The 15,442-nt window shown below is 34.5% G+C and overlaps 1 protein-coding gene across 1 annotated transcript; it reads right to left on the reverse strand.

Moving 5' to 3' along the window:
• Positions 1-265: 265 nt before the first annotated feature.
• Positions 266-7,705, reverse strand: LOC129889022 (proteasome subunit alpha type-5-like). Its single transcript, XM_055964118.1, has 9 exons — positions 7,545-7,705; positions 7,340-7,421; positions 7,157-7,237; positions 5,982-6,095; positions 5,787-5,888; positions 4,590-4,648; positions 1,008-1,110; positions 686-751; positions 266-599 (listed from the first exon to the last, which is right to left on the reverse strand). Exons 1-9 carry the CDS (start codon positions 7,556-7,558, stop codon positions 507-509), a joined length of 714 nt encoding a protein of 237 aa, XP_055820093.1. The 5' UTR covers positions 7,559-7,705; the 3' UTR covers positions 266-506.
• Positions 7,706-15,442: the final 7,737 nt, after the last annotated feature.

Below are 15,442 nucleotides of genomic sequence, written 5' to 3' on the forward strand. Positions count from 1 at the left end.
AAAATGCTAGTATAATGGAACTATGGAAGTCTCTCACTAAAGAGGCACACCAATTCACTTGAAATTATTATTTTGTTGGATAAAGCTGGATCCAAATGCACTTTCAAGAAAATGATCTTCGATGTTCTTTCCAAAAAGATCCAACATTTGTGAAAAATTAAATGCTTCAAAATGTAAAAACATTTTTTCCAACACATGAAACATTTTCTCTAGGCACAACCATATTTCTAAATAAAGACTCCACCGCGTCCTGCACGAAACAAAATAACTTTAAAACGTAGTTTTTTCTGCAATCTTAAGCCTCGTCGCCAAATAATCTATCCCGTTGTACATAATTTTGTCAAGCAACATAAAGGGTTTGAGCTTTGTCCTTGAAGGGAAATGTAACTCAAAGCTAACAATGTATCGTGCCTGAAGGGGCAAAACAATTCACAAATTCTAGAACTGAAAGCAAACATTGCCCATGACAGAGAATTGGGTACACGCATAACAAGAGCGTTTTCTTCTTAAAGGCGGCTGATAACATCTTCCACCTCAGAAGGGGAGTAGAGGTGATAGGTTGGTGATACCCTCGCAATATCAACGTTATTGGGAGTCACCTGGAATCGAATGACATGTGATTTTCAATCAATAGCAGAAGTAGAGCATATAAATGATACTGAGGATGCAGCGTCATTGAGATTACCTTTTCTTCCATCACTTGCTTCAGAATTGACAGTGCTATCGTTTCAGCCTCCTTAAGGGAAAGGTCCTGCAGAATAGCAAATAATTCACTTTAGATCAGCTTACAAAACCATATTATACCAATTACTTGGGTCCAGAAATAGCTGATCTACTACTCTACACAGTAGACTTTCATCGACTTAAATCTCTTCTTTTTCCGGAGGAGGGGGTGGAGGTTTGGGATTAGAAGTGGTCAAGATCATAAAAATATCTAAATCCCATTAAGAATAGGCAATGTACAGATATATGACAGTTTAACTAGAAAATAAATCTAACTTATATACCTTGTTGAATTGCTCCTGCAAAGAGCTGTCAGCGCCTTCTGAACCTGAACCAATTGCTTTTGCGTTGCATTGCCAGAATGTGCCAGAAGGATCAGTATAGTATCTGCATATCAAAAGGCCAATTGTCGTTAGTTGCAACAGAGTACCAGATGGCCACTAGGATGAAGTTAAAGGATAACAGCAATTAGGATTTAAACTAATGGTTGCACAGCAGACTAGCTCAGTACGACTATGTTTCCTTCAAAGTATATGTACAATATACAGTAGTTGTCACGGGCTAATTTCTACAGCACGTGGGACAACCTAAACAGCGTGCACGGCTTGCCTAAGTTCAGTCCTGATCAACAAGAAAGCACACCAAGTGCTGGAACAAAACGTCCACACAAACAGCCACAAACTAGAAATAAAGAGAGGGAGAAGCTTTGGGAGGCAAGGGCCAATTTTCTGATATTTTATTTCAAGATTAGCTACAATATGTGCTGCCCAAAGGGCTTATATAGATACAGAAATAAAACAAGGGCTGGTAGCCCAATAATTCACTCTACTATGGCTGTCTATACAAACAACAATAAAATATTAAAAAGCTGTCAAGCCTGCTCACAGTTCCCAAGGTTGCAGGCTGCATGCTGGCACAGCTTCACAAGCTGCCTGGACCACCAAGCTGCTGCTGCGATCCAGTGTAGCTGCGTGCGGGGCGGTACACGTTCCCCCACCTGAGTTGGCGACGACCCCGACGCCACAACATAGCAAGTATTCTTGGACCTTGCGGCGGAACTGCCACAAGTCCTCATACTTCTCCCAAGTTGCTTCCTCTGGCTTTTGAGTCCCTTTGTGTTTCACTTCGCTTGATATTTTTCTTCGTAGTAGAAACAGTTCTTAGATCTACAAAAAATGGCGGACACAAAGACGTTTGCTTTCCAGGCTGAGATCAATCAGCTTCTCAGTCTTATTATCAACACTTTCTACAGCAACAAGGAGATCTTTCTCCGTGAACTCATCAGCAATTCGTCCGATGCTCTGGACAAGATCCGTTTTGAGAGTTTAACTGACAAGAGCAAGCTTGATGCTCAACCAGAGCTCTTCATCCATATTATCCCAGACAAGACCAACAATTCTCTCACTATCATTGATAGTGGTATTGGTATGACAAAGGCTGATCTGGTGAATAACCTGGACAGCTACACTGGATCGCAGCAGCAGCTTGGTGGTCCAGGCAGCTTGTGAAGCTGTGCCAGCATGCAGCCTGCAACCTTGGGGACTGTGAGCAGGCCTGACAGCTTTTTAATATTTTATTGTTGCTTGTATGGACAGCCATAGTAGAGTGAATTATTGGGCTACCAGCCCTTGTTTTATTTCTGTATCTATATAAGCCCTTTGGGCAGCACATATTGTAGCTAATCTTGAAATAAAATATCAGAAAATTGGCCCTTGCCTCCCAAAGCTTCTCCCTCTCTTTATTTCTAGTTTGTGGCTGTTTGTGTGGACGTTTTGTTCCAACACTTGGTGTGCTTTCTTGTTGATCAGGACTGAACTTAGGCAAGCCGTGCACGCTGTTTAGGTTGTCCCACGTGCTGTAGAAATTAGCCCGTGACAGTAGTAGCTCATTAATTCTTAAAATAACATAAATGTAACGGTTACAATTCTATGTTAGAAGGTTATACCATAATATTAAATAGCACAGCCGACTAGCTCAGAACTATGTTTCCTTCAAAGTATATGTACAATATACGGTAGCCCACTTAATTCTGGAAATAAAATAAATGTAACAGTTACAATTTTCATGTTAGAAGGTTGTACCATAATATGAGAATTATGTACCTACTTCTAGCATTACCACAATTTTAGTATCATCATTATTTGCTGGTTTCGGTTCTCAGTCTTGTGTTTCCCATGAAATATATATATAAATAAGGCAAGTCTCATCCATGGGTAGAGTAACACAAGCTCATTACAAGTTGTGAGGAAGTTGCTAACAGAATATGCAGCTGACTAACTAATTAAGCAATATTAAATGCGAGCATATTGACAAAAGGGAAAGAAGAGGGAAACGTCACACCCAAGTGAATCTTTCTTTTTTTCCTTTTTTTAAAAACAAGTCAGGTTCACTAAATGAAAATTAAGAATTAAGACCTACTGACATGTGTGCATGTTCGCGCACACATACATAAAGCTAATTATTCAAGGAAGTTAAATGGAAAAAGGAAAGAAAAGAGAAAAAGAGGAAGCATGATTCATAATCTTGTATTCAGATTTGATGAATGGCAAGAATTACTGGGATAGAAACTGTAGCGCAACATGTCAACAGAAAGTTATTCCATGTTGGTAAGGGTTGAACTAGCAGGCAACAAACCCTTTTATCAGCAGAAAATACATGGGAATTTGCTAATGCACAAACCATGAAGAAGAAGCAGTCATGTTACAAAGAAATCACTACCGTTAAGGACAAGCACAATATATCATTTCAGTTGTTTAAAGGAGAAATAAGGCAAGGGATATAGATGGGTATAAATTGTGGTACTCAGGAGTCTCGAGAAGTAGGAATGGAATAGGCATTAGGAGATGGGGGAACATCGGGAGCAAGTGGTAGAGGTAAGGAGGGTTGACAGGATGATGGTTAATAAGCTAGTTGTTGGTGGGCTTACTTTTAACATAATTGGTGCCTATGTACCAGAAGTGGACTGGAACAATGGGTCAAAAAGCACTTTTGCGAGGATTTGGACGAGATAATACAAGATATCCCTCACACTGAGAAGATATTCTCAGGAGGACAATTCAATGGCTACACCGAGACAACTTCAAGGGGCTACGATGATGTGCAGGCGATCTTGGTTTTTGGGGTAGAAACAAAGGAGTAACACTCTAGGATTTTGCGAGGTCTTTTGATTTCGTGATAGCTAACTCGAGTTTCCAGAATGAGGAGCACTTGGTCATCTTTCATGGTACCGTGGAAAAGACTCAAATGGATTACCTACTCCTAAGGAATAGTGATAGAGGTCTATATTTCCATCATAGCTCTTTTCTACTCTATTTTTCAAACATGTTTTAAAAAACATTTTTCTTGAGCCGAGGGTCTATTGGAAATAGCCTCTATACCCTACAAAGATAAGAATAAGGTTTGCGTACACTCCATCCTCCCCAGACTTCATCACACTGGGTATGGTTGTTGTACGAAGAAAAAATGAATGAACTGAATTGAACACATGAAACTAAGTGGAATATAGACTCTGTGAAGATGAAGCAATGGAACAACTTGGAACATTTTTTCAAACTTGAGAAGCACGGGATATAAGGTCATAAGTAGGAGGCTTAATTGTCTTTGGTTATTAAACTGGCGGACCCAATTTTCATGGTCATGTTCCTCAAAATCGAAGGTAAAGGAGAAACAAAAAGTTATATATTTGTTCGCCATTCTAAAGAAAATTAAGAACATGTTAACAATCAAAAACAATAGTCAGAACAAGATGAACAAACTAATAGATGATTGCATGCAGTTACACCGGATATGATCAAACACAAACAGAGAAGAAACTATAGAGTATAATACCATATTTTCCAACAATCTCGTGGGAAGCAAATACTTACAAGCTAGGACCATTCTCATCATGACCAGCAATGAGAAGTGATACTCCAAAAGGTCTGGACTGCAAGAAATCAAAGATAATGCATTTAGGTGGGAGACTTGAATCTTCCACTAGTTGAAATAGGAAAAACAAGGAACATCAATCCCTTCATGTTGATGAGTTGAGTCAATGTAATTCTAGATAGCGTGTTGGATCCTTTAACAGGATTTAGATATTAGCTCACATCATTACTGTTTAAAAGATTTTTCAAGAGAAGAAAAACGAAAAAGCAGACACTAGGTTAGCATAACAAAATCTTCTATGCAATGAGCCAGATCCACACAGAAATCAACAATTATTAACCAGGACGTCCACTCAGATTCATAGTTGTATGTCATAAAGCAGCAAGTTTTTTTCAGATATCACATTCCTTGTACTTTTTCTTTAACAAGAGAACTAACATGCTTCTCTTGCAATGTAAAGATTTGACCAAGTATATCCGCAATACGTAATACACACACATATATAGATAATCTATACACACTAAAATGATCACAAGAAGATCTTTCAAGACGCTATGTTTTCAGAGCGAACTATATTATTAGAGGAAATACACCAAAGAGCCTCTATAGTAAACATTAGTCTACCAGAAAAGCAAATGCCAGCTCAGACTAGATCAATCAGTCGGCCTCTAGTTCTATTAATACTATACTAAGGGCTTACATATATAATGGTCTAAGGAATTTGACGTACATAACATATTGAGACCCCACACAAACATAGAAAGAGAGGAGCAATAGTTAACAACCTTTGGGATATTATTAAACTTTTGTGTCAATTTATGATTTGCAAAACCAACAGTATTCACATTCAGGAGTTGTCACATACACAGTTTCAAAGTGAGACAGGTAGATGAGGAAGCAAAGTAATCAACAAATGAAATTACCAGCCACATAAAATGAAACAGCTCAATTCAGTCAATGAAGTACAATTTTTCCCCACTCAAGCAGCAACACAAACAAGAAAATCTAATGGCCCAACTTTATTTAAGCTCCTCAGATTTTAATCAAAATAAACAGGAATAACAAAATATTTTAATCACACATGGTTTTGTCAAAATTAGATAGTAATGAATTGAGATTTTGAATGTTTTTTGCTTGAAGGATGCTTGTGCCCAAGTAGCATAGCAAAACTGCCAAGTCAAAGAAAGGGTGCTTACCATAGACTCTTCATCACCCTCACCAAATCGCAGGGCCAAATCACACAGAGCTTGTGTTGTGGACTCAACAGTCATGGGCTCACCATAAGAGAATCTGTGGTTCTATTGAAAAGGGGGGGAATAGACAAGCAGGCTTAGTCAGTGAATATTCACATGCATAGTATGATTTGAAGTTGAATCCTTGGCTCTAAATACCTGAGTTTCAACTCGTGCATGTTCAACGAGAGTCCTTGCATCAGCTATCAATCCACTCATTGCACATCCAATATGCTCATCAATTTCCATAATTTTCTCCACACTGCTTGGCTCCTGCAAGATCAAGAATATTAAATCTGAGTCACGAATGATAAAAATACAGATAAACTGAGAGATTAGCAAAATAAAAAGTGTTTCTTATATTTAAAGAAAAAGTATTTATCCTATTTAGGATCCAGCAATTTACTCACAAAAAGTCATAACCAAGTAAGCCATAAAGAAGTGCAAGAGGAAACAAACGGAAAAGTAGCTCTTTAATTTAAGAACTCCTGATCCAAAAATAGCTCAGCCTTTTCTTGACACACCTTTTTTTATAGCTATTAGTATGTTTAAAGTACTTCTTAACACTGTACCTAGCACTAGATAGTGTCGTCTAGTTCTTTAAAGGGTATAGTGTCACAAGAAAGTAGAGAATTCAAGTTTAGACCTACAGGCTGACATCCTTCTCAACCAAAAGAAGGCTTTGGCCTCTCTATCTCCCATATTAGTAATGGTAAAGATAATAACAGAGAGAAAACAGGCACATGGATGATAAACGCACCAACTGTGTATAACAACTTCAACTCAAATTCAAGCCAACATGATATTCTCTCCAAATAGATGAATTCTTTATTTGCAAATTTGCATACACATTCATTCATTGCAATTGATCAATCCGAAGAGATATAAGTTATCATGCATTAGCTTCTCACACAGAGAGACATGTGCAGCAACAGGAAAAATTCTCACAACAAACACGATCCTAAACATATATTACTTCACGTCACAACAAAGAGCTCCTATAATCCTTAATTTTCAAAATACTCTAAATGTACTTATCAAAAAAGAAGATGGAAAAAGTTTGTGTACACCACTTGTGGGATTTCACTGAATATATTATTGTTGTTGTTACTATCCAAAATTGTTCAATTTATCCCTCCATTACATATTTGGTCAGTTCACCCTTGCCTTTAGCAAATTGTTTGATATCAACCCCGGTGTACTCCATGAAGGTCTAAAAAGTTCATAACACAATGATTTGTTGTGCCATCAAATCCACTACAGATATATCCCAGTTACCATAACAACAACCACAAAGCAGAAATTCAAATTTAAGGAAAACGAATAGCACAAACCAGAAGTGGAGAAGTAATTCGCTTTTCAACAGCAAGAACAACGCCTTCCTTGGTCTTTATCCCAATCGCCGTTGAACCCAACTTTAAAAACCCACAAAAACAACAAAAACATTAACCTAAATAAACCATTTAAATCATAAAAATCCATTTACAGGCAGATGATAAATCCAGCTATAAAATTACCTTAATGGCTTCAATAGCATATTCAACTTGAAACAACCTTCCTTCAGGTGAGAAAGTGTTGACACCTCTATCATACTCAGTTCTTCAAAGACCCAAATGGCAAAAACACCGAAAAGTAAGACATTCAACGATTTGAAGAAAATAAAAAAAGGAACATAACTGTATTGAGAACAAACCCTAGATTAAGGCTAAAAATGCAGCTTACCTAGTGAGAAACATCTTCGATCTGATTCTTCACCGCTTTGAGAATCCGCGATAAATAAGAACAGACTGAGAATTGATTTTTTCTACTTGTTTTTACTTGAGTGACAAGCCATTTCTGTACAAATAGTGTATTTGGAGTGTTTCTTGCTTCGATATTTACCGGGTCAGATTTTCTAGCCTGTTTACATAGAAAGGGGAAAGATTGGGCCCAAAAGTAAGGGTACGTTTGAAAAGCCATCTAGTAATTAAAATTTGTGTAATTATTATGATAGTAATTATTAATCTAGAAATTACACAATCTAATAATTATAATGATATGTTTATTTGTTACAATGTAATTACAGTCTAATTACAAGTGTATTATTTGATTGTACAAGTGCAATCATAAGGTTATATTAAATTTTAAAAATAAAAGTTAATCATCTAAAATTGAAAATTTATATTAGACAAATAAAGACTTTTATAAATGATATTAAATTAAATATTTAAAGATATATATTATCTGTTGAGAATATATTTAATTAATAAACATATGTTATTAACTAATATTATAAAAACTAATTGATTTATATTTTTTAAATTAGTATATTTTAATTAATGTAATCATAAAAACTAAAAAAATAAGATTTTTATGAACATCATGAAATGAATGTTTGACAAAAATGTTAATATTATAAATGAGAAAAGACATAAATTTCTATCTAAATTTGTCACAAAAAATTACTTACACACTTAAATTATCATGACGATCTATTACACACCTGAATTACTTAAAATTGAATTTATTTTCACCTTGACGAGAAAGTGTTTCACACTCGCGCCACATCATCACCATATCACTGCCATATAAATAATTATGTCAATTTTTAATAAAAAAAATTCATGTCACCCTAATTGCCTCTTCTTTCTTTTACACCATCAAACCCACTGTTAAATCACCACCATTATTGCTATTATCACCTCCACCACCATAGATTTCACCACCCACAATCAAATTCACTACTAGAATGTTCTCACAACCACTACTACCATAAAAAATACAAACAGTCATAATAAATTTAACTAAATTCACCATCAGAATCACATCAGCACCATTGCTAGCATTGAAATTCATCACAATCACAACCACAAATTTCAGTATCCACCATCAAAATCACACAAATTTCATTGCCAATTATCGAAATTAAAAGTCATACCACCACTAATATTATCACCCATCACCAAACCCACCACAAAAAATTATCACAATTACAAATTTCGTTCAACATCAAAAAAGAGAATGGTAAAAAATAAAAAGTTGATTTATGAAAGTAAATAAAGTGATTCTGATAAGATAAAAGAAGGAGAAGACATGATGAATAGCATGAAGAAAATAAAAAGTTGGAGGGTTGTCCATGGAGAATGGACTGTGTTTTCTATTTTTTTTATTCCTTTACGCGCTTTTTTTCTTTTTCTTTTAATTCATTTGTCACATCAGCTTCTAGGGTGGAAATAAATTCACTTTTAAGTAATTTAAATGTGTAATAGGTCTTCATGATAGTTTAGGCGTGTAACTGACTTTTTATGAAAAGTTCAAAGGAGAATTTATGCCTTTATAATATCATAAAATTATTAAATCATTTGACAAAAAGATAATCTGTCAAGTTTAACTAAAGATAAATGGCTTACAATGTGAAACATCAAGTCAATACTACTAAAGAAAATGAAATTGAAAAAATGACATAAGTTCTAAATTTAACATAATACTCTTATGAAAAATTTCAACAACGTACATAAATATGATTTGAAATAAAAAGAAAATGTAAGTGTATAACCTTATTCAATAATGAATTCGACTTTAATTTAAAAATTAGAATACTAACAAAATTATGCAAATAAAAAATGAATAATAAATAAATAAAGAATATGAAAAATCACATGGAATCACATGAAAAAGTAAAGGTTGAGAATGAGAATGAAATCAAATACAAAAAAATAAAAAGTATATTTTTAGAAAATGTTAGAATAATAATAATATTTTTTAAAAAAATAATAAAAATAATAAATAAATTAAAATAAAAAAATACAAATAGAAATAAAAGAAAAGAATTTTAAAAAGTTTCATCTAATTACATGGTGTAATTACACCAATTCCTTACCCTTTCTTGAAAATTGAAGAGTGTAATCACTTCCCTTCATTTACACCCAATTCCTCTTTTCTCAAGTAATTACTTGGTTTACCAAATATGTCAAAGAATATAATTACACCAAATTTCAATTCCATTGTGACTTTTCAAAGTGGTCCTAAGTGTTTTTTCAAGATAACAATATATGTAGTAAAATTTGTATATACCGTACGATCTCTAATTGATTTAATTAATTCATGTATCTCACAGGAATATATACAATTTGCAATCGAATAAGTTTGTAATTGAATAAACTTGCATAAGTAGGCAGTTTGCAACTAGTTGACGACAAGTTTACAACAACACACGAGCTTCAAATTAATGTACGATCGGATTGGATCGCAGATTGTGTCGGCAAATCAATTTGATATTTTTTAGGATTTCAACCTTGTGGACCATTATAACTAGTCTTTTTATGTTTGTTTCTCGAGGAGGTCAATATTATTGTTTCATTTGTTAGTTTTTGGAGTTCAAATTCCAATTTTGTTTCTAATTTTCGAGTTTTAGGAAGAACAAGAACACCATTAATCTTTCAGTCTTTTGATTTTGAATTGTTAAATAATATGTAAGGTTGCTATCCCATGTTGTTATAAATAATTAGGTATTAATTGACAGTCCTAGTTGAATAACTTTCTGAGGTTTTTTAGTTATGATTCTTTTTTGGGAGTTTATTTTAGTAATGAATCGGGCTATGTTTAGAATAGATTGAGTCATAAAATAATGACTTTTCTCGAGATAGATTGACAGGTTACTTTCTTAAGGGAATAAGTTCTATTTAGTGTTAGTAAAATAGAAATGATTGACTTATATAGTGGTATTTGTTTGTATAAGGCATAAAACTTTCGTTGATTGGAAAAAAATGGACCCCCTCTAAAAAAATTGAATGAACTTCAATTACATTTATTGACATGTATATTTGTCTTTGTGACATATAAAAAACTTCTTAACGCTTAGAGTATCAGTTTGGGAATCAAAATTGTCACGATTCAAGACTAACTCCTGATTGTAATACAGTGCTTAGAACCAAAAGTGACCACAAACTAACTTGTGTCGTGGCATGACACTAATATTAAGCATAAAGCAATAAATAACTGATACAAAAACTAAGATTGAGATATACAGGTAACCGAAATCATAAAGCTAATTACTCAAAGTGAGTTCGTCTAAACATTTATAACCCTGAGACTACTACCTGACTGTCTAAAAGCCTCTACTAAGATGAGTTATTGTAATGACCAAGCCCGTCGTTACTAAAAATATATGTAGTAAAGGTATACGAATCTCTTTATTCATAAGACTATGATCAATTTCTTGGTATGAGAGTGCATTAGTTGTAAATTAAGGTCGTATTATGCTTCTATCTCAAAGTTGAGTTAAAAGTGTCTTTCTGATTTAGTTTTGGATTTGAATTCAAACTAGGGTCAGCTTCAAACTGCCATATCTCTCAGTCTATAATGAATTAGGTGGCTCATAACCTATAAATTTAAAGGTCTATGAGTCTTCTTTCTAACTCCACTGAATTTGCCTCATTTGGAGTTTGGAGTAAAAGGTTATGCCCATTTTACTGAGCACTGTCTGTGATGGGCCGCCAGAGTGGGATTTAAGCCATTGTGCAGGGATTTGACGAGACATAATGGAAATGAGGTGTCTTTTTACTATTTCATTCTTACCTTAAGTGCCAAAATATGTGAGGTTTACTCTAGAAACCCCCAAGAAGCTTCTCTAGGCTTGGAGAGAAGGGAAGAAGAGATTCCTAGTACAAGGAAGGCTACAATCCACGGATTTCAGGCCCATCTCCATAGATTCTCCTTTCAAAAGTCAAGGATCGTGCTATAATCCTTTTATAATTGCTTGGGCCCCAAGTAAGCTAGGTTTTCTCAATTGAGTAGTTGTAAATTCATTTCCATTGCTTAATATGATGTAGATTGACGGGAGATTTCATGCCTTGGCCTTCGAGCATGGAGTTTGGATGGTTAAATGGTTTCCAATTGTTGTTAAGAGTGGGAATGTATGATGTGGGTCATGATTATTATATAACTAGCGATAAAGATCCAATCTTTGAATGTTAACCTTCGTGAAAACTATTTAGAAGGTCAATGACTCTTACGGGATTAAATATAGACAATTGTTGGGTTATTAAGAGATTTTGAGACTTGTGGCTTATGGGTACTGATGTATAAAGAGGGATGTGTTTATGCAAATAATTGTGTGTATTTATGCTTGTTATTTCCTATGAAATACTTGAGCGATGCATATCATGAAATAAATGGTGAATGTAAATTAGTGTTGATAAATCTCATGCCATGAACCTATTTGATTACATATGGCTGTAGGTTATGATTTAGTCTATATTATAAAGAGACTCTTAATAGTGCATGATAGTGATTGAGTAATATTGTGAAGTTTTCTATGTATTTAATTATTGTGGTTGTGTGATTGATCTGTGGTGTGATTGGTCTACAATCTCAATACCATGAAATCCATAATTTTGAACTTTCTCTATCTAAAGTAATGCCTTGAATAAGAAAAGCTTGATGAAATATTGTTAATTAAGTGAAAGGTAGAATGAAACTAATGAAATGACTAATCATGAACAATTGCATGCAATAAACCTGTTACTTGATTGTGCAAGTATGTGAACTATTCGTTGTGGACTATGATTGTGTTTGTGATTGTGATATTGGATCGGGTGTCACATTCTGACACATACTAACTATTGGATCAGGTGTCATGCCGACACACTAGCAGTTTGGGTATGGGTTCCATGAGAGAACCATTATGTGACTATCATCTGTGAATTGATCTGAATATATGTGTGATGATAGAGAAATTGACCGGATTATAATTGAGCATGCCCATCCTATGTAATAATTAATATGAAAGGACCGAAGGTTCAAGTGTTATCATGTTAACTATTGTATTTGAGATTTACACTATGAAACTATATATTGCTCTTAAAATGGTAAATTGGTAATGTGCTTTTATAAATAGCCTATTCAGATTATGTTATGGTTGCTAGATGCATCTGTATCGCAGGTATGAGGCCGTGGTAAACAAGTGGAGAGCAGTTGATGTGTAGTTTAGTAAGATTAGTGACTTAGAGTCAAAGATTGATGGTATTCTGTTGGTACATGTGAAAAAGGGGGATTGGGGGAGAAGTCAGAGTTACTTTCTTCGGCCAGGCCTCTCTGGAGGGAGGAATCCCACTGTGGCGAAGCCGCCACAGCGGGTTAGGTCCTGCCATAGCGAGTTAGTACGAACCAGAGAGGAGCTTAGGTCTCTTAAATGTTTAGCTCTTCTAAGTGAGATGCTAGTTATTCTAGGGCCAGGTGTTGGTGTGAAAACTAAAGGTACTAGACTTGTTAAACAGAGTCAGTAGTCGCCTGTAGTTTAGAAACTCCTCTATGTAATAGAAGGTCTAGGTCTTGATTTATATTAGAGTTGGTAGCAGACCAACTAGAAGGGATGAGAATTAGGCTTGAACGAATTTAATGAGGTTATCGGGAATGGTAAGAATTGTGCACAAAGGTTTGACGGTGTATTTCCTTAAAAATATATTTTCTTCTTGTTGATTTCTTATATTATGCGGTAGGTATTAGATTGACCGATGATACCTACCAGTAAGTGTTGTTTGTACTGATACTACTCTTGTTGGCATAGTCTGGTTGCAAGGTCAGTGATATTTCTTAGGTGAAGATGAAGATAATTGTTCAACAATTTCTACTCTTCCTTCCTTATGGTGGGAGCTGTGTCATTACTTTATTTATACTCTATATCTTTAGAAGCTCTTGTACCTGTTTAGACTAGTATTCTTGAGGGTGGTAGTATGTTTCTGGTAATAAATCTTAGAGTTTTAAAAATTCAATTATGGTGTATTCCTGACTTTTTAGGCTGGTATTTGGCAATTGTTAAATTTTCGCATGTTATTTCTGTAAGGGTTCTCCTAGGTGTTAGAGTAGGTGTCCACATGGCCCAATGGGTTGGATCATGACAGTTGTTTGGGCAAGCCTCCAACTAGCTCTAAATATATGGAAATTGAAGTAAATACAAGATTAAAATAAAGATAAAGGTTGTACTCAGAAGATAAGGACTCACCAATGTTGTTGTTGTGCTAATCATACTAACTGTGAACTAGATATTGAGCATCTGAACTTATATTATAAAATAATATATAGTGAAGAGTAAATAGTCATTACTTTGAATGCACTGAGTATAAAAGATACACATGATAAGACTAATAAGCTGAACATGATAAATTTGAAATATTTAGGTGAATAACATGAACTGATGCAATGAACAGGTAGTAAAACATGCAACTGATTAGTATTGAAACTGAATAATTGACTAGAAGGTCATGTAACATTTGAGACAAAATTATAGGAGATACTAATAACTAATATATTACCATGTGATCTAAAATGGAGTTTAATGTATAATCCCCATCGAAAAGGGCCTAATATACATTGCCAGGGTTTAGAGGCTGATTTGAACTAATGTGGTAACACTAAGCTGAAGTCTAAAAAGGACTAAGAAGTCAATTCTGATCTAACAGTTGATGCTTAAATCCTATAGTGGCACGTAGTTCTAGGACTTAGAGATTGTTACTAAAGGTCTCAGTCCTAAATTGATGGATGAGCCCTCATTCCTATATTCGCTCGGTGCTAAGTAGTACTCTCAATGAAATGTATGATGGTAAACAGATATTTCCAATAATCTGATAATACTAAGTAATGTTGGATAAACTGATAATGTGAAAAGCTCATGAATACTAATAACTGATAGACACTTTATTTGAAAGCATCTCAAATGATGAGAAACTGATAATCTGAGACATGCAATCTAAAACAATATCATTCTAAGACATGAAATATCTATATACTAAGGGCGAAGAAACTATTTAGAAGTACTAATTTTATAAATAAAATGACATAATCAAATTATCCATGAAGAAGAATGGAAAAAATAATGAAATCATGTTTTACATTAAAACCCTAACTTATGTAGAAATCATTAACTAAAAAATTAGGTTTACTTTGGGACTCAATGGGTGAAAGGATACCCATTGATGAAATTTTACATACCTAAAATTGAAAATACTAGCTTGGATTATTGAACTGAAGCTTGAAGGTGAAGAACCCTAGTTTCTTCCTTGAGAGAAGTTAGAACGTACTGAATTTGATTTGTCTAAGTGTTGGATGTGAATAGAGAGGTTTAGTCAACTATATTTTCCTTAGTCCCACTTAGAATAACCCAAACAATATAGACTAGGAGTTAAAAGAGTGGAAAAAGACCAAAACAATCTTGACAGAAACTGTCCTTAGTAGGTTCATGAGGCCATTTACGATATGTGAATTGATCTACATGCCATTAATTTCTCACGCAGAAATTAGGCCTAAATATTAAGTTTATGAAGTTCATCTACGAGACCATTCTACGGTTTGTGGTTCCTTTTACGGGTCATAGATATGATCCATAAGAGTTAGATAAAAATTGAGTTTCAGGACTTTATTTCAAGAGCTCAATCTATCGTCCGTAAAGTAATTTATGATTTAGACTGAATTCATAAAACTCAAGTGTCACGATCCAAAATCAGGTGTGTTAGCACTTGTCCTTTTCCACCAGGATAAGTCAACCTAAAATCCAACGAAAATGGAAATAATGCTGAAGTAAGGAGATAAAAAAACATAAGCGAAATACTTTCAAATCTTAAATAACCCCTAAAACCTAGTTGTCA

The sequence above is a fragment of the Solanum dulcamara genome, chromosome 5, assembly GCF_947179165.1.
Source record: "Solanum dulcamara chromosome 5, daSolDulc1.2, whole genome shotgun sequence".
Classification (NCBI taxonomy): Eukaryota; Viridiplantae; Streptophyta; class Magnoliopsida; order Solanales; family Solanaceae; genus Solanum; species Solanum dulcamara.